This window comes from Salvelinus alpinus, chromosome 23 (genome assembly GCF_045679555.1).
Source record: "Salvelinus alpinus chromosome 23, SLU_Salpinus.1, whole genome shotgun sequence".
In the NCBI taxonomy this organism is placed as follows: domain Eukaryota; kingdom Metazoa; phylum Chordata; class Actinopteri; order Salmoniformes; family Salmonidae; genus Salvelinus; species Salvelinus alpinus.
Window position 1 is genome coordinate 21,902,738 of NC_092108.1, and position 27,435 is coordinate 21,930,172.

At 40.0% G+C, this 27,435-nt stretch overlaps 2 protein-coding genes across 2 annotated transcripts in view; one reads left to right on the forward strand and one right to left on the reverse strand.

Moving 5' to 3' along the window:
- Positions 1-7,761, reverse strand: part of LOC139550564 (myosin light chain 1, cardiac muscle-like) — a 68,059-nt gene extending 60,298 nt beyond the window's left edge. Inside the window, exon 1 of the mRNA XM_071361520.1 lies at positions 7,516-7,761. Within this exon, the coding sequence (XP_071217621.1) occupies positions 7,516-7,746 (231 nt within the window). The 5' untranslated portion in view covers positions 7,747-7,761. The remainder of the gene's footprint in view (positions 1-7,515) is intronic.
- The window catches only part of LOC139550563 (parathyroid hormone/parathyroid hormone-related peptide receptor-like), a 74,025-nt gene that overhangs the window by 28,261 nt on the left and 18,329 nt on the right, over positions 1-27,435 (forward strand). Inside the window, exons 2-5 of the mRNA XM_071361519.1 lie at positions 13,786-13,888; positions 19,021-19,131; positions 19,513-19,637; positions 25,861-25,955. Of these exons, the coding sequence (XP_071217620.1) occupies positions 13,786-13,888; positions 19,021-19,131; positions 19,513-19,637; positions 25,861-25,955 (434 nt within the window). The remainder of the gene's footprint in view (positions 1-13,785; positions 13,889-19,020; positions 19,132-19,512; positions 19,638-25,860; positions 25,956-27,435) is intronic.

Consider the following 27,435-nt stretch of genomic DNA (forward strand, 5'->3'; position numbering starts at 1 on the left):
AGTCACATGAAATGCGGAAGTGCATCAAACTACTTTATGTCCGTTTAAAAGTGTGAACTGTTGCAATTTTGGCCATGTCGCAGTTGTAAATGAGAACTTGTTCTCAACTGGCCTACCTGGTTAAATAAAGGTGAAATAAAAAAAGAAATAAAAATAACATTTCAGTCCAAGCAGCAACCTGTCAATCCATTGGGTTGTAGACAGACCAACTAAAGCTGCGCTTACACAGGCAGCCTAATTCTTATATTTTTTCCACTAATTGGTCTTTTGACCAATCACATCACATATTTTCACATCAGATCTTTTTCAGAGCGGATCTGATTGGTCAAAAGACCAATTTGTGAAAAAAATATCAGAATTGGGTTGTGTGAACGCATCCTTAGAGACTAACCTGGAACGCTAATGGACTGGTAATGTGTTTTTGTCCTAAGTACACACACAAGATACCACAATACTTATTGAATTAGACTGAGCCAGTAGCAGAATGTTGATTGGTTATATTGTGGTCTTGGATTGTCAGTAGTGGGAAAATCTGATGAAATGAAAAAGGAAGTGAAAGACATTGATCTCAAACGATGACAATGCTGTCGATGTGAATGGTGAAAACTAGTCATGATGAAACTTGAACCATTTGGGGATATTCTAAATTGAATTGTCGTTAACCTTTGAGTTCCCCTGTCCTGGCACAGGGCGTTCATTCACTGTCATCATTCATTTATGGTATTTTCTGTAAGGTAAAAAAACTACCTGTAGAAAGCTTTCAGATATTTCAGGCGTCCTCTTTTTTCTTCTAAATGGGTTCTTTTTTAAATTTTTATGTAACTTATCTTTAAAAAATTGATGGATCTACTAGAACTCACCTGCTGTTCATCCATGGTAAATATTGTAGCATCTGGCTTTCTGACTCACGTACTGTAGTTCTTTTTCACAATAAGGCCATGGCTATGTGCAAGCGATTCAATGAGTTTGGTCCAGTATAGTGTCTCTTTCCCCCGTTATCTCTGTTTCAACCAGTATATAGTGTACTGAAACGCACATTTGAACCATGGCATCATTCGTGTTGGGAATAGGGCTCTGATCATGTACAGGTATATCACAGCAAAGAAGATAAACATGGTAGTTAAAGAAAATATACAACGGATACGTCTGTAACATTTTACACTAAGTAGCAGTTATACTTGTGCAGTAATGCTATTATTACTTCAGTATCAACATTGAATTTCACCAATGGTGTAGTAATGGAGTTTTTCTGTCATTACAATTATGTATCTTTCTCAAGGTGTAATGCTATTTGTATTATGCTTTATCTTGGCCAGGTCGCAGTTGTAAATGAGAACTTGTTCTCATCTAGCCTACCTGGTTAAATAAAGGTGAAATAAATAAATACAAAAAATTATGAATATTTATATGGAATTGATAACATACTGACCTGTATGAACAATGTCATTTGAAGGTTGATTTATGAAACTTAATGGGACACTGCATCACAGCGCTAGCTGCGCCACCAGAGACTCTGGGTTCGCGCCCAAGCTCTGTCGCAGCCGGCCGCGACCGGGAGGTCAGTTTGGATACCACGAAAATTGGGGAGAAAAGGGGGTAAAATTTAAATTAAAAATAATAATAATAAAAAATAAGAAATTACACACAGAGATGTATGATCTGAAAATACATTTAGAAGGTAATGGACTGAGGTGGTAATGTTGCGTTACAGTGTCGCAGTATCAAGAGTGAAAAGACCAGGATTTGTTGCAGTATCTTAAAATAGAAAGCTTTTAGGAATATAAATAAATAAATATATATTTAATCCATAATCTAGATAATCTGTCAAGTGTATGTCAAAAGGATCACTCCCCTTAACAACATACTTTGCAGATACTCCATTCCCCAGATGTATGTAAATATAACCTATTGTCATGCTGGCCACCCCCACCCTCCGTCCATCCTTCCCTATGTGATTTATTGAAATATTTCTGAAACGTCCATTAGGATATTATGAAATGTCTGGTGTCTTTGATTGTTATATAACCATTAGTAGTTTTTAAGCTTTTGATGAAAATTAAAATGTGGTCATTCTGGCTGGCATTGCTTTAGTGACAGAGAGACAAAGAACTCATGCATGCTCTCTGTATTAAAGGCAAAGCGCTTATATAACTTAAAAAATTATATAAGTGCTCAATTTCCAATAAAAGGGAACCACACAGACAGAAAGACCTCTTCTGGCCCCATGGCCCCATGATATGTAGGGCTCTGCTGGTTTCCCAAAAGCACACATAATGTTTCCATCAGGGACACAAGTGCTGTTCTTCAGGCATATCTGGCCAGGGTATAATTAGGAGCTGAATGCTGCTTTAAGTCAGAATGTGGTTTGCAGAGCATTTCCAAAGGACAACTAGTCTAGTGGTCTGTGGTTTTTTATCATCAAATGCAAATTGCACATTTAAGGAGGAGTAGCACTGACTCATAGAGTTTATAATATCCAGGAACTTGCGTCCACTAAAACATTCATGTGGTGCAATATGTCAAAAGTAAAATATTCATGTTTTTTTCCAGATAGTGGACAGGCCATTAAAAACAAGATTCAGTGGAGCTATAATTGACAAGATCCCACTATTATTTATTTATTTTAAAAAGGCGTGGAAATAAGCCAACAATAAGGAAGGACATGTTATACAGTGTAAACAAATTGATAGCCATAATACAGGCGCTTTATGGGCGCAACAGGGTAAATATGATCTGTATATTATTTATTTATGTGACGAAGTGTGATCTGAGCCGAGACGCACGCAAATTCAGAAAAACAGCTCCCCTCTGTCTCAGTATGTGTAGCCCATGTATCTGATGCTGTCTAGACAAAAAGAGTATGCCATGTTTATTTGACCAGGTAGGCCAGTTGAGAACAAGTTCTCATTTACAACTGTGACCTGGCCAAGATAAAGCAAAGCAGTGCAACACAAACAACAACACAGAGTTACACATGGAATAAACAAACATACAGTCAATAACACAATAGAAAAGTCTATATACAGTGTGTGCAAATGAGGTAAGATAAGGGAGGTAAGGCAATAAATATGCCATAGTGGTGAAATAATTACAATTTAGCAATTCAACACTGGAGTGATAGATGTGCAGAAGATGAATGTGCAAGTAGAAATACTGGGGTGCAAAGGAGCAACAAAAAAAAAATAACAGTATGGGGATGAGGTAGTTGGATGGGCTATTTACAGATGGGCTATGTACAGGTCCAGTGATCTGTGAGCTGCTCTGACAGCTGGTGCTTAAAGTTAGAGAGGGAGATATGAGTCTCCAGCCTCAGTGATTTTTGAAATTCGTTCCAGTCATTGGCAGCAGAGAACTGGAAGGAAAGGCAGCCAAAGAAGGAATTGGCTTTGGGGGTGACCAGTGAGATATACCTGCTGGAGTGCATGCTATGGGTGGGTGCTGCTATGGTGACCAGTGAGCTGAGATAAGGCAGGGCTTTACCTAGCAAAGACTTATGGATGACCTGGAGCCAGTGGGTTTGACGACGAATATGAAGCAAGGGCCAGCCAACGAGAGCATACAGGTCACAGTGGTGGGTAGTATATGGGGCTTTGGTGACAAAACAGATGGCACTGTGATAGACTGCATCCAATTTGCTGAGTCTATAGCAGTTTATAGATACGTGTAGGCGGTTTCTTCCCTGACTTCTCTCTCTGGCGGTGGCACGAATGATGAAGAACTGTAGGCGTGTGTGCAGAGGCCCGTCGGTCAGATGCTTGACTACTCCGAGCGTGTCAAACCCGACGTAACAAGAACAGCCACAGACAGAAAATTCTACCAGGGCAGTGGAGGCTGCTGAGGGGAGGACATCTCATAATAATGTCTGGAATGGAATTAAACCATGTGTTTGATTTATTTATCTAGGCAAGTCAGTTAAGAACAAATTCTTATTTACAATGACAGCCTAGGAACAGTGTGTTAACTGCCTTGTTCAGGGGAAGAATGACAGATCTTTACCTTGTCAGCTCAGGGATTTGATCTAACAACCTTTCGGTTACTGGCCAAATGCTCTAACCACTAGGCTACCTGCCGCCGATGTGTTTGATACCATTCCACTTATTCCACTCCAGCCATTACCACGAGCCTGTCTTCCCCAATTCAGATGCCACCAACCTCCTGTGTATCAGGGGTTGCTAAAACGGGTGTCCTCAAAACAGTTTGTTATGGACTTGGAGCTCATGTACGACGATTTTGAACTCGCCCAACTGTCCGAGTGCTTAGCTTACAGAAACGTATCACCTCTATTGTGTATGCAGACAAACTGATCCCCCGCATGAACCTTATCATCACACCAACGAGATCTAGGATCCAAATTCACAGTGTGTCTGCATGGCTGTTCATAAAAGTCTATGGACACTTCTTACGCAGTGGAACCCAGAACGATATGTGACCACTTGGTTATGGTGCTGTCCTTTCAGCACCATGAATAGAAGGGCGCTCAAAATAACCCTCATCAAGTTCTGTTGTCTATGACTAATAGTCCTACTCATCACTTATTATTATTATTACAAATAGAAGATTTTTACTTCTGACAATGGTGTTTAGTAAAGTTAAATCAAAGCAAGATCACATAATGATTCATTAGTATTTCACTTAACAACCTAATATAATTGTTACGGCTCTCGTTTGTGGAATGACCGGACCAAGGTGCAGCGTGGTAGGCGTACATTGTTCTATTTTATTGATGTCACCAAAAGCAAAATAACAACGACAAAAACGAAAGCTCACAGTTCTGTAAGGCAAAATAAACTATACAGAAAACAAGATCCCACAAAACCCAAAAGAAAAACAATAGACAGCTGCCTCTGATTGGGAACCATACTCAGCCAAAACCACAAAGAAATAGAAAACCTAGATTTTCCCACCCGAGTCACACCCTAACCTAACCAAACATAGAGAATAATAAGGATCTCTAAGGTCAAGGCGTGACAATAATAGCATACACTTTACCATAGAAGGCCTATAAAATGTTACACCAATAACACATCCTCAGTCATTTCTTATCTGAAGCTGAATAGTCGATAAAAGTCCTCGTGGCCAAAACTCAACAGAGCGAGCCACTAGGCAGGATATATGCTTTAATTAAAACAAAATATGCATACAAGAAAGGCTCATAGTTTGTTAACACAGTCTGCTTTAACTGGCTCACGAAACAGAACTTCAAGAAGATCTTAATGCGCATTCCCATGAAACTGATTGAGATCAAATGATTGGCATGCAGACGCAGTTTGGACATTTCACTGTTAAAACGTGAAGAATTATCATTCACACTTGACAGTGATGATGGCTGAATTTTGAAATAAGGTATGCCTAACTTGGTGTATGAGTCTAATATTCTTAGGGCTATTCTACAATGATATTCAATAGGCTATCAGACAGTCTGTCGGTACAAACTTTGACTGATAAATTATGACAATGTTTCTAAAAGAAATGTTGCGCTACCTCACCAAAATAAGATAGACTACACCAATGGAATTGAAAGAAAGTTGGCGGGTGCACAGATACTGGGATTATTTTGGACGAACATGGGAAGGTAACCTACTTTTGGAAGTGATTTGTTTGACAATCAGATGAAAACATCATGACTGCTTGTGTTCATGCCACATTAAAAGGTAATACATTTGTAAAGTTAAATTACATATCTTTATTATAAAACTCATTAAAAAAATGTTTGCACATGCAAGCGCACGCACACATTGGAGGTCCCATGAAAAAACGGAAATGGAATGGAAATCAAGTGCCTGTCCAATGCCTGTCCAACACACCTAGTGGTATATTGGTCTGCAGTAGGCTATTGTATCTCTCACTTTCATCTTTCTTAATCTTAACCATCCCAGCTTAGGTTTAGTTCCTCTTTGTTCTGTATGGTCCCCAATCCCCATTGTAGTATGCATATATTTTTTATTTGTGCAATAATATGATTTCAGTAACAACTTACTTATCTGCTGTTGCATTTTATATAACATAATGTTAATTTAATCTGCTTGGAACACATAAAGACATTGCAGTTATGTTTTTGGATGGGAGTCGATTTATTCCACTTTCAGCATTTGAGTCACAAATACACAGAGTAGACCATTTCAGGAAATGCTTTGGTTTACCACACGTTTCTAAAGAAATGTCCTGCCATTGTATAAGGCGGTCTATAATCAAGACTGTGGGTAATGCAGCTGAACCCACTGTCTCCACTCAGAGCTCAACTCGTTCTTCTTGTCTTGTCACTCTCGTCTTCAACGACTTCCTATCACATGTATTTAATTTGCAACAAAAGCAAAATCTTTACTCTCTGCAGCATTTTTGTAGAAACCAAATCTATTCTCTCCTGTTACTCAAACAGCATTGACTGACAACCCTGAGTGAGCTGTAAAAGGGTGCAGTATGGCCACAGTTTAAAGCTTTATTCATTCTATAAACTTAATAAAGCAAGACTAGCTATAATTGGCTGTTTCAATGGTGTTGTCCCTTCAGCCTATATGCAGCAAACTCAATATTGGTCCACACATTTCCTTGAAAGGAAAGATTTTCTATCATTAATTAACCTGGAGTCTGAAGACAAACAGAAACGAGTGGTTTATTCAAGTAATGTTTTTATTTAGAGGACTAATGATGAAAACGCATGTTTACTGTATGTGGTGTGTATTAAAAAAATTAAATTAAATGGGCATGCTGTCAAAGGTATTTTACAAAAAGAATACTGTATTTTTGAATGGAATGCTGGTAAATAAGAATGTGCAAAGCTTCTCAATGTGAGAGTTATGTTTGCTTTGGTGGTTTGGAGCCCGGCCAGTGGAGAAGGAATATAGTTTTCAAAAATAATCAAGAGGCACAGGCTTATTAACCATGATCCTCCTCTAGGGGATGGCTCTAATCCGAAATTTTACATCATGATATCTCGGCATAAAGAGGGGTTACACTGTATCTTCCTTACCAAGACGTGTGCAAGCTGCACTGTCTGCTAGTAAAATATTAAGGGGCCTCTTATTCTCTTTTACCTATTTCTGACTTAATACACTTAAAGGTCCAATGCAGCTGTTTTTTTCTCAATATCAAATAATTTCTAGTAGTGATGCACCAATATTCTATTTTTGGCCGACCCCGATAACCGATATTTAACATTTTAGCAGCCTTTTAAGCATTCTAGTACAGTTAAATAGTTAACACAAACACATGGACGCACCAGTCTAAGGCACTGCATCTCAGTGCAAGAGGCGTCACTACAGTCCCTGGTTCGAATGTATCACATCCAGCCGTGATTGGGAGTCCCATAGGGTGGCGCACAATTGGCCCAACGTCGTACGGGTTTGGCCAGGGTAGGCCGTCATTGTAAGTAAGAATTTGTTGTTTTAACTGACTTGCCTAGTTAAGTCAAGGTTACACGCACACAAACACACACACTGACCAAAAAGTCATTTTTGGGGCATTTACGTATGTCCCCATTACCAGTAAAACATAATCAAACCTATTTCTTTCACTTACTTGCTGTGCTGTTTTGTTGTTCATTTGTTCAGTCGTTTCATTCTCAACCAGGATTTCATCATACATGTCAAGCAGTGAAGTTTCAGCTCTGTCTGTCCGTGGCCTCTCTTCCTCGGTGCGCACTGTCACTGTGTCTGTTTCCATCTTGTCCAGCAGTGTATGTAAGATTTCACGTAAACACTGTTTCTTGTCTGCATCGAAGTAGCGGTTCTTGTACATAGCATCGAGCATGGTGGCGACACAGTAGAGAGAATGCCACCGAGTCGCTTGTTCACAGCCTGTGTCTGCAGTTTTGTTGAGCAGGCGTTTCAATGCCATGACAGAGGGTATCACGTCTGCTGCAGGTGCAGTTGATGAGCTTATTTCTCGAGTCAGTTGTTCGAATGGAGCTAGCTAGTGTGTTCAAGTTTCAAACATGTTGTCAAATGCCATTGAAATGGCAGCAATGGTATGACAACCAGCACATTCATGAGCATGCAATACGACTTTTCTCAGTTAGAAATACACAACGACCCACTGTTCTGTCAGACTCAGAATGCTCATGGGGCTGACATCGCTGGTCCAAATGTCAGTCGTGAAGCTTATAGCAGTGACGCAATGTTTTATTTATTTTATTTTTTATGTATATTTCTTTCAATTACTGTGTAACTCCGGTAGGGCAACATCTGAACAATAGCGCACTTGGTAAAGTTAGTGTGTACTGGGGCTCGACCAGTCGCGAAAGCCAACATCACCCACGACAGAGAACGGTTGATTGTCAAGGGCAATGAATTCCATTATCTTGGCGTTTTAATGGATTTTGCATTCGAGTTGTCTAGCTGAAATTTTCTTACTCTTTCAAATGACTGCTGGACTTGTTGACTGCTCGATCCACACAGCAGACATTGTGGGCTAGGTTAGGAATGCTGTGTTGCACGTGTAGCGCAACATTTTACGTGGCGTCATTACGTCATGTACCTACGTTATATAGGTATGCACGTCAGCTTTGACATCAGTTTTGCACATCGGCGTTAAACTAGACATCGGGTCGATGCCGATGTTGGCATTTTTAGCTAATATCGTCCGAAGTTCACCGATATATTGTGCATCCTTAATTTCTGGGTAACAATTCAGTAGCTTACTTGTATTTTTTTTAAGCGTCCATTAAAAAAGCCAAATTTTCTTCCAGGCAGCCCTAAAAACACATTGCAAGAAATTTCAGGTAAAAAATTGCGCTCTCTATACCTTGTAGTTATGTCTAAGATCTTCTTTCTCCTTCAACATCCTTGTGCATAGTTTGTTAAAACCTCGGATGGTTACTTAAAACCCCTCTGAACCACCCATCCCGGATCCGGGATCATTGTCATCAGAAACGCTGACTAGCATAGCCTAGCATAGCGCCACAGGTAAATAATATAATATAATATCATGAAATCACAAGTCCAATACAGCAAATGAAAGATAAACATCTTGTGAATCCAGCCAACATGTCCGATTTTTTTAATGTTTTACAGCGAAAACACAACATACTGTATATTTATGATAGCTCACCACCATATCCAAAACAACACAGCCATTTTTTCACAGCAAAGATAGCTTTCACAAAACCCACAAATAGAGATAAAATTAATCACTAACCTTTGAACATCTTCATCAGATGACATTCATATGACATCATGTTATACAATACATTTATGTTTTGTTCGATAATGTGCATATTTATAGCCACAAATCGTGGTTTTACATTGGCGCCATGTTCAGAAATGCATCCAAAATAGCCAGAATAATTACAGAGAGCAACGTGAAATACAGAAATACTCATCATAAAACTTTGATGAAAGATACATGTTGTACATATAATTAAAGATAAACATCTTGTGAATCCAGCCAACATGTCAGATTTTACATCATAAATAAATATTCCCTTACCTTTGATGATCTTTCATCAGAATGCAGTGCCAGGAATCCTAGTTCCACAATAAATCGTTGTTTTGTTTTATAATGTCCATTACTTCTGTCGAATTAGCAACTTTGGCTAGCATGTGTAGTACACGTGTCCATACACATTAGCGCAATGAACGAAAACTTCAAAAAGTGATATCACAAATAAACTGGTCAAACTCAGTTGAGAATAAATCTTCAGGATGTTTTTCTCATATATATCCAAAATAACATCCCAAACGGAGCATGTCTTCATGTCTATATGACTCATGGCAAACAAAGACATCACATGCCGAGAGTGCGTGGCCAGGAACTGGCAATCTGCCTGACCACGCACTCCAATAGCTCTCATCCGGCCCCACATCATGCTAGACGCTTCATTCCACGTTCTACTGCCTGTTGACATCTAGTGGAAGGCGTATGAAGTGCATACAGATCCATAAATATAGGAGATTTGAATAGGCGTTGACTTTCAGATCGACCCATTTCAGATTTTTCACTTCCTGTTTGGAAGTTTGCCTGCCATATGAGTTCTGTTTTACTCACAGATATAATTCAAACAGTTTTAGAAACTTGAGAGTGTTTTCTATCCAATAGTAATAATAATATGCATATATTATGATCTAGGACAGAGTAGGAGGACGTTCAATTTGGGCACCAATTCATCCAAAAGTGAAAATGTCGCCCCCTATCCTAGAGAAGTTAACCTCTCTTGCGCACGTGAGACGGTAGCGTCCCACCTCTTCAACAGCCAGTGAAACTGGTGGGCGCCAAATTCATATACAGAAATACTCATTATAAAAATTCAGAAAACAAAACATATTTTACATAGGTTTAAAGATGAACTGCTTGTGAATCCAACCACGGTGTCAGATTTTTTAAATGCTTTACGGCGAAAGCATACATTACGATTATGAGAACATAGCCCACTAAACAAATCATTACAAATAGTAGCCAGCCAGCTAGAACAGTTACACAATTTAGAAATAGAGATAAAATTAATCCCTTACCTTTGATGATTTACATATGGTTGCAATCAACAGACATTCATTTACTCAATAAATGTTATTTTTGTTCGATAAAGAATGTTTATACCCAAAAACCTCCGTTTTGTTCGCGTGTTTTCTTCAGTAATCCACAGGCTAAAACGCAGTAAAAACAGGAAGACAAAAAAATCCAAATTGTATCCGTAAAGTTCATAGAAACATGTCAAACGATGTTTATATTCAAACCTCAGGTTGTTTTTAGCCTAAATAATCAATAATATTTCAACCGGACAATAACGTCAATATAAAATGTAAACAAGAAACACACTCTCTCGGTCTTGAAGACACCTGTCTATTCAAGGGCTGACGTCATCAAGTCCAGTTTTCATGTTTTTCTGCCCTGTCACTAACATTACCCCTGCGTAAAGTAACAGAAGTCAGCAGCGATTTAGATGTGAACACTATCTTTGCTTCTCTGGAATAGACCTGTGGAATATTCTATATTGGCATAGCAAGTACAGTAAACAGGTTGTATCGATCCTTGTTCGCTGTGTTGTGAAAATGTTGTTCCATCTGTGGTTGTTTACCATCCTAGGCCATACATTTCTCTTTTCCTCTGTAACCCCATTCAGCTCTCAAAATGGACATCCTTATTTCAACCCTTAAACTTGTGAAAATATTGATGGATCAAGCATTATGGTGTCAAGTGTTGCAGTGCAGCCCTGTGTATGGCTGTGGGCCTGGTATTTGCCATTTTAATGTTATATCCCCTCCCTGAAAGGCCTGGCTATCTTATTTCCCAAATGATTAAAAGTCAATTTATTTAAGTCATGCACAATATGGTGTTTAACTATACAGACAACAAGAGTAGACATAGACTGTCATAAAAAATATATAAAAATAAGAGTCAAGTTGATTTACGAAGGTACCTCTGAGAGTAGGCCTGCATAAAATATACAGTATATTAGTCCATGTAATTTACTGTTAAACCAAACGTCTCTTTCGGGTCAAAGTGGTGGCACATTGGATCATACAAGTGTCTCCTTTAATGGTGTTCGAATCCATATCTGTGTAAAACATATGCTGACACCTGCAGGGTGTGACTTAACTGAGCTTGTACTGTACCACATGCTTAGATTCTCACAGTGGCTGAGGGATTCAAGTTATATCAATTCTTTAGTCACTGTGGGAGGATAGATTCTAGGCAGTGGTCACCAACCTTTTCTGAGTCAAGATCACTTTAGCAGTCAATAGGCAAGCCGATATCTACCGCTCGGATAAAAAAAAAACATGCAATATTAGGCCTATGCAATATTAACCTAATAAAAACAGTTCTGTAGGAATGATGTTTGTGCAGTAGGCCTAATACATTATTACATCATATTGGCTATATGCCTGGCCTGCCAATATTGTTCTTCTCTGACCATATTATATTTCAAAGTCTGAGCTTTGAAATCAAAATAGATCAGTTGGTGTAACACTTGCGAGGCACAACTGAGCATAAATTTACCTGGACTGATGGTACCTGCATCTGATGATCAGTCTCAGCGGAGGAAGGGAGGGAGAGAGCATAAGAGGGTCTGCCTCTCACGGTCCCTGTTCTCTCCTTTCCTCCAGTGAGACTGACCAGAGAGAGGGGACACTGTCTTCCACCTGATGATGAGACTCGAGTCGCACCGCATCTGCCTCATGCACAAATTCATGTTGTTCCTGTGGCCAGAGAAAGTGAAATGTTCCTTGATATTAAAAAAGACAGGAAGTGCTAATAATAATAAAAATGCAGGCCTATTGATACATTTGGCTACTCATTGATTGCAGCTGAAATGCTAATGGAAGTAGGGAGAAGTGCATTTTGTTTTGTAAAAGTGTTGACAGTTGATTTAGCCACAGCTCTCCTGGTCTGCTGGGTAGGCTACATTTTTTCCTTCAGTCAAATGAAATGGTTCAAAATGGGAACACTTTGCCTACTCGGCGCGCAGGGCTTCTGAATCGATTGCACCTACCACCAACAGCGCAAGGCAAATAAAAAAACAGAACAAGGCTTTATCCTTGGCTTTTCTACAGAAATGTTTGGTGATCGAATAGGAATGCCTTGAAGATTGATCGCGATCGGCCGGTTGGTGGCCACTGGTCTAGGGTGAACCTTTTTATAACCTTTGACATTATCACGTCACTTTGGCTCAGTTAGACTGTTCTTCCAGCACGTACAGTAAAACTTTTTATGAATGAAATACTTTACAATGATTAGAAATGTAGTTTTGTGAGTTAGGTGCCACTCGTTTTAGTTTACAAGATATGCAAACATGAGTTTGCAAGAACAGTTTGAAAATGGGTCTGCTGGTAAATGTTTTTGTCACGAATGCCAAAGACGACACAAAGTCAAGAGAAAGCTCCAGCCAAAGGTACCTATTAGGAGGGGGAAAGTTTCCTAGAATAGAAAACCACACCTGGATATTATGGCTCTCTCTCCAGCGCTGTGTTTGAAAGCTGAGCAAATGTTGTGAGGTGTAAGAGGAAACTGTTTGGTATAAAATGTATTTTCCCCTTTTCTGTGTCATATCTGATTAGTGCTTCATGGTACACAAGCCACAGAGTGGCTAAAATCACAGGAATACCAGCTGGGTCTATAAACAAAGAGCGAAACTGATACTGTTTAGACAAGAAACAGAAACCGCAAGGTCTTTTATAACCCTTTGCCTTCATGGGCAGTTAAGACAGAAATAAAAATATGTAATCGACTTTACGTTTACACAACTCATTGTGACTTACAGTTGGCCAAATGCCTTTATTTTGGTTAATCTCAAATGTATTATAGAAGAAAACACTGTCTTATGTTTGAGGAAATTGTGAGACTGAGACAATGAGTGACAGGGTTTTGATAATTGGGTTGCATTGCATGCATGCACACATTACACACACTACCACCTACTGCTGTTCTCTAGGCTAGTTGTTTATATACAGTGTGTGTGTGTGTGTGTGTGTGTGTGTGTGTGTGTGTGTGTGTGTGTGTGTGTGTGTGTGTGTGTGTGTGTGTGTGTGTGTGTGTGTGTGTGTGTGTGTGTGTGTGTGTGTGTGTGTGTGTGTGTGTGTTTGGGGGGGAGCAGCTGTGTTTGTTGAGAAACTCATAAAAGTGGATAATATTGTCCATTTGATGTATTTCACGAAGCTGTCAACCTCACATAAAATGCTTATTGATATGGGAAATGAAATGTGGTTTCACAACAATGCATTGCTGCTCCGCTATCTGATGTTTGTTACAATTCAAGTTTCATGTTGTTTTAGATGCTTCACTTTTCCATTGTGTTGATGGAAGAATGGTTGCTCCTTGCTCCACTAACTCAGTGTCATTGTCCTTTCTATGCAGGTGGAGGCAGATGATGTGCTCACCAAAGAGGAACAGATCGGTCTACTGTTTAAAGCCAAACGCAAGTGTGAGGTGGCCATCAGTAACAAACACAAGCCTGGTGGTGAGTAAAAAACTAATCTCAGATAAAAGTTATGTAAACCTGACGTGTCAACCTACCTGACGTTGTGTTTTGTTTTTTTCATTGACATGAAAACAGTCCTATCACATTGGTAATGGATAAATGACGTCTGTGGCTTCCTGCACAGTTAATCTGTTGGTTCACTGCCTGCTCTGTTAACCATGCACACGTCTAGTTCTGTCACATTGGCACCTGAGGACACACCAGGAACATAAGCATTATTTTGTCTACTACGTTGTCCAAGCAGAAAAAGAACTCTGTTTGAACTGACATCACTATAACAGTGTTGACACAGAGCAGAGGAAGCAGTGGATTTAGAGGCTGAGATGTACAGATTATTGAGTGGGTCAGCACTAATATGCATCAGACATGGAAACAGGACAAGGTTTCTGTAGGAATAATAACTCGGCTCTGACAGAAAACCAGAAAATGTAAATGTGTTTTTAGAGCCTGTCACAAGATGAATGATCTCATGTGGAGAAAATGGTTTCTTTCCTTTGTCACCATTGACTCACATTATTCCAATTAGTGTGACTGCTGCTGGCATTGATCCAATATCAGATTGTAGCTTTAATATGAGGCATTCATACTGGACAAATACAGATACCATGGCTGACTGTAGTCTGAAATTAAGAGGGGGAAATGTATTATATTTCTTCCTGTATGGTTAGGAGGTTACGATGGTCAGGGGGCTTTTTGAGAGAATCCGGTCCATATTTGTTTACTTGTGGTTATGTGAAGACTGTCACATTCAGCCAGACCCCAGAATCCCCCTGTCTCTGTGGTCACTGTCGTTTTTTCTGGTTGATTATTCTAAAGAGGTTTTGAGTTCCATATCCAGCCAGTCATATTATTTTCTCTTTAACCCTGGTTCATTGTGGTCTTCTTGGGTTCTTTCCGTGTTGGGTTCTCATGCTTTCTAAACAAAACTTCTCTGTAAATGAAACACAGCATTGCAAACCTTTATTTTAAAATTAAGAAAGCAAAAGGTTTTGTTGATGGATCCCCAGTAGTTATATTATCTCTCACCACATTCCCCAAATGTGCACATATTCTGCAAATGTTCACAGTTTTAGGTATAACTCGAAATAGAACTTAAAATAACACATTATATGGTAATCTATTATCAACAGTCATCAAAACACTTGTTTGAAGGTGATGGTTTCAGTGTTTAAGAGGGAAAGTGTTAAGCCTGCATGTCTTTCCTCGAAGTGTATTGATCAGAATGATCCTAGACACTTGACACTAAGCAGGGCTCTTATAGCCACATTAGAGTGTTCTAAGATGACAGGCACCTTGCCTCCTCTGACCACCGTCACCCGTAATGCAGCCTGACATTTGTTGCATGTCACTGTTGTATGAGGCGTTACTCTTTTTCCAAGTATCTGGAGTACATTTCCAGGGTTCATTTCAGCCTTCAACAGTTTCCTTAGACTAGAAAGTTATCCTTCGTCATTTGGGAGAGTATTTTAAATGAAATTGTCTTGAGTAAGCATAATATTTTATAAACATGGAGAATACACATCTTACCTCCAGTTTTGGTCGGTTTCTTTTTAAATGAGTCAATTTGTGAAATGCATATCACAAATTTAAATAATTGTCTTTAAAGTGGTGGGAAACGTTCAATTATTCCAAAGACCAATTAAAGCGTTTTAATTATTCTCTTGATCAGTGGAGGTTGCTGAGGGGAGGATGGCTCATAATAATGTCTGGAACGGAGCAAATGGAATGGCATCAAACCATGTGTTTCATGTACTGTATTTGATGCCATTCCATTCATTCCGCCATTACCACAAGCCTGTCCTCCCCAATTAATGTGCCACCAACCTCCTGTGCTCTTGATGGTTACTTTTGCTGATACGTTCACATATGCAGTATTTTACTTTTTATCACCTGGGAGAATAGAACTGTTACCTTCAGTTTGGGTCAGTGTATATTTAAATTAGTAACTTTGTGTAATGAATAGAAATTCAGAAACTGACAAATGTGGGCCATTTAATAATTTATTCAATGACCAATTAAAACTCATGTTTCAATGATTTCTCTTGATGGTCTACCTTTTCTAATATGTTCTCAGGTACATTTATGTTACTTTTTAGATACACTTCTTTAGAGATCTACTTTGGATATGGTTTCTATACAAAGCTGTTGATAGAGGGACAATTTTCAGGCAAACGGTAGATGCGTCAGAGATGACCACTACTTGACCTGTATACATGATGACGCTGTCAGAGAGTAGTAGACTCGACATAGCCTTTATCTGGTGGCTGTATCCCGGACCCTTTTGGAAGGTTGCACAGGTCTTTCGAATCATAGCTCAGTTGATGCTGAAATTAGGGTAAACATATGACCTACCTCTCAAAGAGGTAAAAAAATTCAAGACCTCATTTTGTGCGCTTGAGTTGTTTTTTCTTTATTATTTAACTCTTAGCGTTTTCATTTGAACTTCCTTTCAACCTAATGTGCACATCTGTTGATCTGTTTATTGTTATTTATTTTATGTCGATATTCAATCAACATTTTTTATTTAGATGCCTATTACAAATATAATTGATTATGGTAGAATGGCAATATATTATATTAGGTGGCAAAGACTTCCACATCGTTATGTTCTGGAATGTTACAGCATAGTCTTTGGTGTAGTGAGTCTAATGATGACCCTGTAGAAATGACGATGGAAACTGTTGCTGTTAACAGGCAATTATGTTTTATGAATCGTTTTTATTTTTGTAATGTTACATTGGCCAAGAAAAGAGTTCCCTTTTTTTTAATAGGCTACTGCTAATTGTGGTCTCCTCTATTGTGGAAAAACCATGAAACCTGCATTCTGACTCAAACTCAAAGAATAACAACTGAATGCAATTTTGAGGACTTTTCTTCCAGATTTGTCTTGCCTATATTGTGTGTCACCACCCTTGGTGTTCTGTGCCACTGTAAACTCTTGGTTAGCCTAACTATTATTACTGTGGAAGGGAGACTTTTTTGCAAAAAGTAATGAATTGATCTTGCTATTCTAGCTATTTTGAAAGTGGTGGCTGGTAGGGTGGTCGGCCAACCTCAGCCCAAGGAGAGGGTCTTGCTTAGTGTTGCGGTGTTTCACTGTGAAGCCCATCTATTTGTTATTATTTTTCATTTGTGCCTTAAATACTTGAGTTCTCCATTACTTCCTTGACACAACGTTTTCATTGAGGGAGACACTGAGGTTTGCCTGGTTAGGACAGTAGAAGGATGTGGGTTCAAGGCCCTAGACCTTGCAGTTTGTAAAAATAGCTCAGCATTCAAACCTGTGGTCTCAGTGTAAAATAACATCAGCAATCATCATAACAGCTTGTACATATCAAAACTCTACTGCGATATATGTTTTGACATCTGCAAGGCCTGAATCAAGTGATTGCAGGGAAAAGAAAATGTTATTTAAAACCTCTAATAGATCACCAATACCAAAGTCCCCCACAGTCACGTTTATATTTAAATCATGGTCATGGAATTTATAGGAAATGATATATGTGTGTGTTCTGTGTTTAATTTGAGTCTGTTGGTAGGTGGTCCAATGAGTATTAAAAGTACAGCCAAAAAAACTAAAACCTAAGACCGATTTCATTCTCACTTCACTCCCAGGACCATGTGGTCATTGTGATTTTGAAAAACGTGAAGCTTCTTAGGCTAATTTTTCAACCCTGTCATCTCTCACAATCCAAAATCAGTCTAATTCATACAAAGTCTACACTCTAATTGAGAGCCGGGTGACAGGCCATTTTGAAGGCATATAAAAAGCATTTTGTCATTGCCTCTGATGTTTCTTTGTAACTTTGATTACAGGAATGAGACAATAATAGATGTAAAGCAAAGAGAAAACAGTTTTAGTTTTATCCTCAACTAGTTATTAGTGGTGAGTGTGGGGCAGATGTTTTCAATAATAGAAAATAAAAGCGTAGCCAGAAAGCGGCGTCTGCCAGGGATCTGTGGGGAGAGGGGACTACACTCCCACTATTGCAGGGCTAGGGTTAATAATAATGTTCTAAAATGCTACTGCTGCCCGTATTAACGAACGTGAGGCTGCTGATCCCAGAAAAGTAAGGCTTCTGCCTTCAGCTCACAACAATTCATTGTGAGATAAAGGCATTTTCGCAAACTTGTACAAATAGCAACTTCACTGCACAGTACACACACTCAGGGGACAAGGAAGAAACATTTTACAAGAGGGTGGATTTGAGAGCGGTTAGCAGAACAACATTTCTGCTTGACTCTGCTCTTCCACTGTGGTAGACTAGACTCTGTGTTCAGTGTTGCGTCATAGTATCTTTGTTTCTTCCCAGGGAGCCAGAACGCTGCAGCCTTGTCATTGTTGTTTTCTTCATTTTGCATGAAATCTCCACAAATAAGATCCATATTAAAACCACTTTAACAAAACAGATGCACTACAGCGTGTGAGTGCTGCGGTGAGATCATAAGCTTTCAATAAATAGCCCATGTAGGCCTATGGATCATTAGAAACCTGCCTGCTTAGACCTACTCAGTTATTTAATGATTACAACATTGCAAGTGTCCATTTCAGGCAGAGGAAGCAACGTAGACTAGCAAACATGTCTTCTTGTGGGGTGGACATAAACAGCCTACCGTGACTGATTTGATATATCGGATGGGATTGAAGCGGATTCATGCCACAACAAATTAAAATAAAAACATTGTAATTGACACACATTTAATTGCAAATGTAGACATTTCAGAGGTGTTTTGGGAATTCAATGCTGGTTTGTTGAGCCTTAATTGTAAAGACCAAACATATCCAGCAGACAGAACACAACACTGCTCTGGATGACTGGTGTTGTGAACATTCAGCATCACAAAGGACATTGCATCTGTTTCCTGCATACCCACCAATTAACAGGCCGCTAGAGCCGTCTTTCTCTACATGCTATTTATGATCATAACATTAGGCTAAAGTTCATTTGTGTATCGTCTTTAGAGGACAACACAATAAAAAAAACAGCTACTCGCTGGTGCTCTGGAATATAACAAATAAGCCTCCAGCAGTGTAATATTGGAGCCAAGGCAGTGAACACTCAAACTCACTACACTTAAATGTCACCATTGCTTTGTCTCTACTCCTGCAGATGGTTACTGCTCGCCAGAGTGGGATGGCATTGTATGTTGGCCTGAGGGGTCTCCTGGGAAGCTGGTGTCCACTGCCTGTCCAGAGTACATCTATGACTTCAACCATAAAGGTAACACTGGCCCCTTGATAGCCTGCAGTTCAACAGTTCTCTTGCACAGAGCTCATTTTCAATTTTAGGTCATGGTGCTCAATGCCCACATTAATAAGATAGCCAATAGGCCGCTGAGATAGTGGATCATCTTTTATCTACTTTAATCTGTAACACAGCATGGGGCATTTCTTTTCAATATATTTCTATAGCTATGGCATTGCAACAAGATATTGTATTTTTTATGTAAGTTCTTTGTCTTACAAGACTGTTGTGAAGTTGTTGAAAGGCCCATGATTTCCGATGTGATTAGACAACGGCAATATGCACTTACAGGTGAAAAGAAACGACATGTGCATTGTGTCATTCTGTTGTTTTCTGTAATTGTGTTGTGTTCTACAGGACTAGCCTATCGTCGCTGTGACAGCAATGGGACGTGGGAGCTGACCACCACCAACAACAAGACATGGGCCAACTACAGCGAATGTGCAAAATTCCTCTCGCACTATAACCAAAACAATGAGAAGGTGAGAGTCATGTCCATCCCAGCATGCATTTCTCCGCACCATTAAACAAAACCAAACTTTGTCAGAGACGTGACACAATAGTAGTAGACAGGGACAGTGGCCATTGTGTGTCATTTCTGAAATAAAGTGTGACATTTCAATCTATTCTATTCTTTGGGGGCTGTTGTGGCATTAGCATACATAATCAATGTGGAGGTATTAGAATGTTAATGATATTGGACTTGTGATTTGATTGGTCAAAACAAAGGTCCTTTTCACTACATCAGTATGCAGTGGGATTCTTTTCATTTCTGTCACACATCAGATGGTCCTGGAGGGGGCTTTGTGTCTAAGCATACTGGAGCAACTACCTAGCTCACACTCTCTGAGTGTTCAATCATTCTCTAACATTGTCTGTAACTTAATGAGCATCTACAGTCTGTCATCCCCATTGTTAGACTAGTTTACCTTCTGCTTTTTCTGATGTTTCTACTAATTTGTAAGAAACCTAACAATAACAATATATATTTAGAAGATGAACATAAAAACCCTGTTTATCATTTAGATGAAGTGTTGCGTAATGGAACAAAAGACATGTCCCCTCAGAATTTTTGGACTATTTGAAATGAAAACCAGACATGAGAATTGACTAATTTCCCCCATGGAGATTATGTGAACAACACAACAGTAGGCAGGTAGCCGAGCAGTTAAGCGCATTGTGCCACTAACCCAAAGATTGCTGGTTTGAATCCCTGAGCTGACTAGGTGAAAAATCTGTGGATGTGCCCTTGAGCAAGGCACTTAGCCCTAATCCTGTAAATTGCTCTGGATAAGAGCATCTGCTAAATTAAAATACTTGTGTTTGGAAGTGACTTACAGGAGCAATGTTTTACCTAGTTAAACTTGTAGTGTATTTGAGCTTTATAAAGGCTTATGAAGTTTGTAATATCCACTTTGAAATTCCAGACTGGATTTTCCCTTATGAAAAATTGATCGTCCCCTACAAAAATGTCCATTAATTATAATCCACATAATAATTGATTAAGCTGTTTTTTTGTTTCTTACGACTCAACTACCATACACTCACGTGGTAGTCGGAACTAGAAATATCCAACTAACTGGTTGAACGAGGCACGTGTATAACTACAATCAGTTTGCAGGTCGGAAATTTCGGAGTTTCCTTGTTCCAACTAGCACGTGAACGCGGCATGAGCTACCGTACAGCGAAAGTTTGGACTTGTGTTTCGAAGGCAGAGGATGAGTCTGAGTCGTATTTAGTTTTACACAAATAATTGTACATTTTCAGTAATAAAACAGAATTATTTATTTTGGATTAAAAGTACTGAAGATGGGTGTACAGTTGCTTTGTATGCGTGTGCTTACTGTCACCCTGATATTGGCTACTAGGTAGCTACTTCCCCAGCCTTTGCCGGACAGAAGTGCTTGTCAAGCTGAGCGAAAGGCACTGTGTCCCGGTGATGTTGCCGTTCATGCCCTCCCCATTGAGTAGTAGACTGTATGTACGTATGTATCAAGGTGATATCTATATGGTTATCCATGTTAGTTATGTATTGTGTAGGCTGCTATCCTACTTGAAATAAATTGATGGGAGGTGAATCAATTGCCATGTTAGCTACCGCCGGTGACACGACCGTGTTACCCAATAGGAAGCATCTCAGGTCGGCAGGCACGTCAATACAACACTGGTTCACTGGTCGCTGGCTTATCGACTCGTCGTGCACCCCAATCGGCCACACAAAATGGTGTTGAGTGGCAACAAATCTGCCCAATTAGTTTATTCGCTTTCCACACACCTACTCCTTTCGACACACCCAGTCACCCATACTCCGGTCTCCATGGGCTGCAGCGACCCATACTTGCATTCAAGGGCTGATTACCTACCGCCTCCTTATCAAGGCCCAGTGACAGAGCAGACAAACTATCCCATGGCAGCCCACTGTCCACTGGCATAGAACTGAGTGTTAAGGAAATCCATTCGATCATTGAAATGAACACCTCTAATAACGGTTGTTGAGGGCCAAGGGGTTTAACCCGTTACAATCGTGGAAATTGGCCTATATGGATAGGGCCAAATAGAAATGTGTCTAACATAAGAAATATGAGAAGCATATCCATAACCATGATTACAATTTAAAGGGGACATTTTGGAGATTATTGGGAAATTACTGGACCACAATTGAGCACCCAACAGTTCACCTGACACGAGACTGAATCCAAACATTACGCTGCACTGTTCGCAGCATTTGACAATTATGAAATCTGAAAATACTCTGGACATATTCAATAACATTATAAGAATATTCATGGCAAATGTGTGGTAGGTGCAACATGACAAAGAAATGACAAGGGAATGAGTGAGGCCTAATTGGTGTGCACAGGTAACTTCAATGCAATTTTATGACTCAAAGAACAGTCTTAATTTACTTCTTTTTGTTTTAGCTCTCCTAGCTATGTATGTCCTTGAGGAACTGAAGCACGCTTTTGTTTGTAACATAGCACTGCATTGCTACCAATTACAGTTGTTGTTCACGCAATCTAAAAACGGTCCATTATAAATCACAATCTGGGTCAGGTGGGCATAATTAGAAGCGCTTAGACTCATTCTGTTCAGAACAACCCAGGGTATAATGCCTTGTTATCCTTGGAACTGCACATCAAACAAAGTGATCAGAAATGTTGATACTGTAAATTACATGAGTTTTTATCATATTGAAATATGAATTGCACATTTGGACACACGGGTGTATGGTTTGCTTGTATGACATCAAGCGGTATTTATTATAATGTTCAACGTCTGATATTTCAGAACACATCAAATGCTCTTAATTTACAGCATTCCTCTCGCTCAGACAACAAAATATATATTTTTTAAATCCCAATTAGCAGGAGGGATGGGAACATCTTCTATTCCTGCATAATGCTAACAATTAGAACGCGGTTCAAATCTTATACAGCTCTGTATAGCAGAGACCCTAAGCTTTATCATACACTGCGTTTACAAAACATTAGGAACACCTTTATTTAACCAGGTAGGCAAGTTGAGAACAAGTTCTCATTTACAATTGCGGCCTGGCACAGCTTGACACAGCTGTGGGAAGCATTGGAGTCAACATGGGCCAGCATCCCTGTGGAATGATTTCGACACCTTGTCGAGTCCATGCTCCAACGAATTGAGGCTGTTCTGAGGGCAAAAGGGGGTACAACTCAATATTAGGAAGGTGTTCCTAATGTTTTGTACACTCAGTGTATTTTTTAAAAATATACATTTGACTAATAACAACAGATTAAACATCCTTGGAATAAGTTTAGAGGGTGTAATACTATACAATACAATGTAATATTATTAATCTACCATTTCTGTTCTTAACCCTGGACAACATGAGCCTGGTAGGCTCACAGGGATATTGGTATCCACAATACTCCACCAATTATACAAATTTCAACTTAATACTTCTTGCAATGCACTGTAATTTAAAACTGCAAAATCTTGGCAACATTTGTAGAATTGCAGGATATTAGCTTTAAAGCTACAACAACAAAACATCTCTCTGCCCCATGACAAAATGTGTAGAATTTTTGTGAAATTAGCTTGAAAACTGCAAAATTTTCTCTACATTGCTAAGAGACGGGATTTTAAAATGTTATTTTCCAGGGCCCGAGAGTTGGTTCATACTGCCATGCACTGCCAAAGTCTTTGTCCGGGTCCCCGGATCCAAAAAGTGTTGAGAACCCCTGATGTATAGCATGTTACTGTACAGCCACTGTGTTCCAATTTAGGCGCTTATCAGTGACCAAATCTGCCAGTTTCATACCGAGTGAGTGAGTGTAAAGGACTACTGAATGGAATGGAATGAAATTGGAATGACCTCTGTGATAACTGCAGAATAAAGCAAAGGAACTATATATCAGTATCAGTCATCTTTCTATGATTAAAGCTGCTTTGAAAAAAATCAGTGTTGAAAAACATCTATTTCCACATGTTGAATATTTCCCTCGAAATCCTGGCTACAGCACTTTGTATTATTTTGGGAGAGAGGTGCCAGTCATGTACCCTATTTTCTGACAATCCATTCCATCTCCATTCCATTTAAGTCAGGGGAAGAGGCCTACAGGAATCATATCAGATTGTAAGAATCCGTTGAATGAAGGTAAAGCTAGGGTGACAGGTTGCCTAGTGGTTAAGTGTGTTGAGCCAGTAACTGAAAAGTTGCTGGTTTGAATCCCTGAGTTGACTACTAACTTCAGAAGCCTTTTTAAACCTCAAATACACTACACGTTTGCAGGAAAGTTCTACTGCAACAGGGTGATAAAATGAAGATCCTAGGTTGGATAGTGACGAGATCTGCTCAGCTGACAAAGACAGGGCCAGAGAGCATAGGAGAAGTGGGCCATCAGATAAAACAAAGAGCAGACATTCAGCGTTTGTGATTTTTACTGTCCAATGTTTTTTCTTCCCAATAGGATCTGTTTTCTCTTCAGTGCTGCTCAATGCAGCTTTTTCTCCTGTTAACCCCAACATTTCTCTGGTCTCTCCCCACCTGCATTCTCTCCTTCTTTTAAATGTGGCTCTCAACATTAAGGTTTTGGGTGGAGGAGAGTGTGGGTATCCATCCACATTTTGATGAGGCCCCCTAATTTTCCTCCTTTTTCGACTTTGAATGTTTATGCCAATGGTCTCCCGGTTCCAGGATTCATAGCAGCAGCAATGAAACCTTTCAGCCGCGCACCACAACTTAGGAACCCTTTGGTTTGGCGCTGGGTCTCCATCCCTAAATGATAACAGCAGTGGAGGAGGCTCTGGTTACAGCAGGCCCCAGAGTAGCCCCTCCACTAGGCTGTGTTGATACAGGGACCACGGGTAGCTAGCTGGAGGCCAGACCTAGATTCAAACAGTATTCGTTTTCTTACAAATACTTTGAGGGTTGATTGAGCCTACCTGGAGAGCCAGCCATGGGCAAAGTGTATTATTCTGGAACTATGCTGTTGGTTCCATTACGCCAGGCTAGCTAAATCAAGTGCAGCTAAAGTATTTGAAAGAAAACAAGTCCTATTTGAACCCAGGTGTGCTAGCTTCTCGCCTCTCCAGCAGTATGTCCTCTGGCTGCTTGCTCTGTGCTGTAATCTCCTGCTGGAAGCCCCAGCACTCTCCGCACCTCACCCAGGCTTTTGTGAGCGCGGCACATCTCTCAAGCCAAATGTTCAGTTTATTAGAAACCTGGAGTCATCTCAGTCAGTCTCTTGGTGGGCAGCCTTATTGCCTGGTGGGCTTTAGTCGTCTGGGGGGCAGCTCGCTGTCAGAATCAATGCACCCCATTTCATTTAGAAACTAATTAGAGGCCTGGAACGGTCGCACACCATGGCATGACCTTTGACCTTGGAATGGTTGCACACATTGACATAAGCTTCTCTGACCTTTGGTATGCAGGCTGTTTAGTTTTCGGTCCACAGCAGTTTTCTATGTTGCAATGTGTAGCCTGCAACTGTATTGGTATTTGGTATTTATTAGGATCCCCATTAGCCACTGCAAAAGAAGCAGCTTCTATTCCTGGGATCCACATGAAACATGACATAATACATAGTACAGAACATTATTCGTCAAGGACTGAACTACATATAGTTAAAATGTCACACAGCCTACATGTCAGTACATACACACAATATCTAAGTCTAATACATAGTACATTGCAAATTAGAATACAAGATATATAAAATGACTGTGAGTTGTTTGTCAAGAGTAACATTATCCTCAGTGCTTCTGGAAAGCATGAAATGTGTAACTTATTTATCACAGATTTATCGGGACAATATTGTGTCATTGGAATGGTAGGTTGTACATATTGTAAATGATAAATGTAGCACACAAGGCACAGAGGCCCATGATAGCTTGACATTATCAATAAATGTATGGGGACAATATTGTGTAATTGGAAAGTCATCGGTCAATGACTGTATAGCCATGTTTTATGTATTGTAAAATGATCAATCTAGCACACCAGGCACATACTAGTCATGGATTTATCAAACATCTATCACTTCCTCAACTAAACTACTGTAAGTAGGCTGACACCTCCGAGTACACAGTACATGATATGACAAACAACATGTATCCTTCATATGTCCTTGTCTCTCTTGTCCCAACAGGAGGTGTTTGACTGACTGTACCTTATCTAGACAGCTGGGTCCTCCATCTCTCTCCTTCATATGTCCTTGTCTCTCTCAACAGGAAGTGTTTGACCGTCTGTACCTCATCTATACAGTAGGATACTCCATCTCTCTGGGATCACTTATGGTGGCTGTGGTCATCCTAGGTTATTTCCGGTGAGTGATCTACTTACATTTACATTATTTAGCAGACACTCTTATCCAGAGCGACTTACAAATTGGAAAGTTCATACATATTCATCCTGGTCCCCCCGTGGGAAATGAACCCACAACCCTGGCGTTGCAAGCGCCATGCTCTACCAACTGAGCCACACAGGACCTTGTTGCCTTTGGAAAAATTCCTTTCTCAGTTAATATTTTATCTTCCACGGCTTGAGGGCTGGGTGAATAAACGGTCCGAGTGGGACAGAGATTAGGGTTAGTGTCACAGTAATGATATTGGTACCTTCCATTAAAATCAGGACAACTGTGGTTTAATATTTTATGGAGTGCTGCTGAGCATACATATTTAAACAATGCCGTTGGGAAATAGTAAAAGCACTGTGAATATGAGACAACAAAGAGTAAGGAAAAATGAACGTTGCCTATGGGCAAAAACCCACCGTCGCTGGACCAGACAGGACTGGCAAAAAGTGCTCTTCACTGACGAGTCGCGGTTTTATTTCACCAGGGGTGATGGTCGGATTCGAATTTATCGTCGAAGGAATGAGCGTTACACCGAGGTCTGTACTCTGGAGCGGGATCGATTTGGAGGTGGAGGGTCCGTCATGGTCTGGGGTGAGCTTGTTGTCATTGCAGGCAATCTCAACGCTGAGCGTTACAAGGAAGACATCCTCCTCCCTCATGTGGTACCCTTCCTGCTGGCTCATCCTGACATGACCCTCCAGCATGACAATGCCACCAGCCATACTGCTCGTTCTGTGCGTGATTTCCTGCAAGACAGGAATGTCAGTGTTCTGCCATGGCCAGCGAAGAGCCCGGATCTCAATCCCATTGAGCATGTCTGGGACCTGTTGGATCGGAGGGTGAGGGCCAGGGCTATTCCCCCCAGAAATGTCAGGGAACTTGCAAGTGCCTTGGTGGAAGAGTGGGGTAAAATCTCACAGTAAGAACTGGCAAATCTGGTGCAGTCCATGAGGAGGATATGCACTGCAGTACTTAATGCAGCTGGTGGCCACACCAGATACTGACTGTTAGGGGACACATTATTCAATTTCTGTTAGTCACATGTCTGTGGAACTTGTTCAGTTTATGTCTCAGTTGTTGAATCTTGTTATGGCATACAAATATTTACACATGTTAAGTTTGCTGAAAATAAACGCAGTTGACAGTGAGAGGACATTTCTTTTTTTGCTGAGTTTATCATGTTTTACCTTTGCCTTTTCCATGAGCGTTTGACTTTCAAAAGGATTAGAGATAGCTGCATTTGAGGTTGTTGCCTTGGGGCCAGTGTGTGATTGTGGTACGTGCCTCATCTTGCTGACATTTATATTCTTAGTTATTTTCATACTTATTGATCTCAGGCCATAGAGATCTATAGGAAAGCTGTGGTTAGTGTTTGTTGTTATTCTGTCTACTTAGTGCGATGTTTATATGAAGATATCGTTAATATATTGGTGTGCAGTTTCAGCCTCAT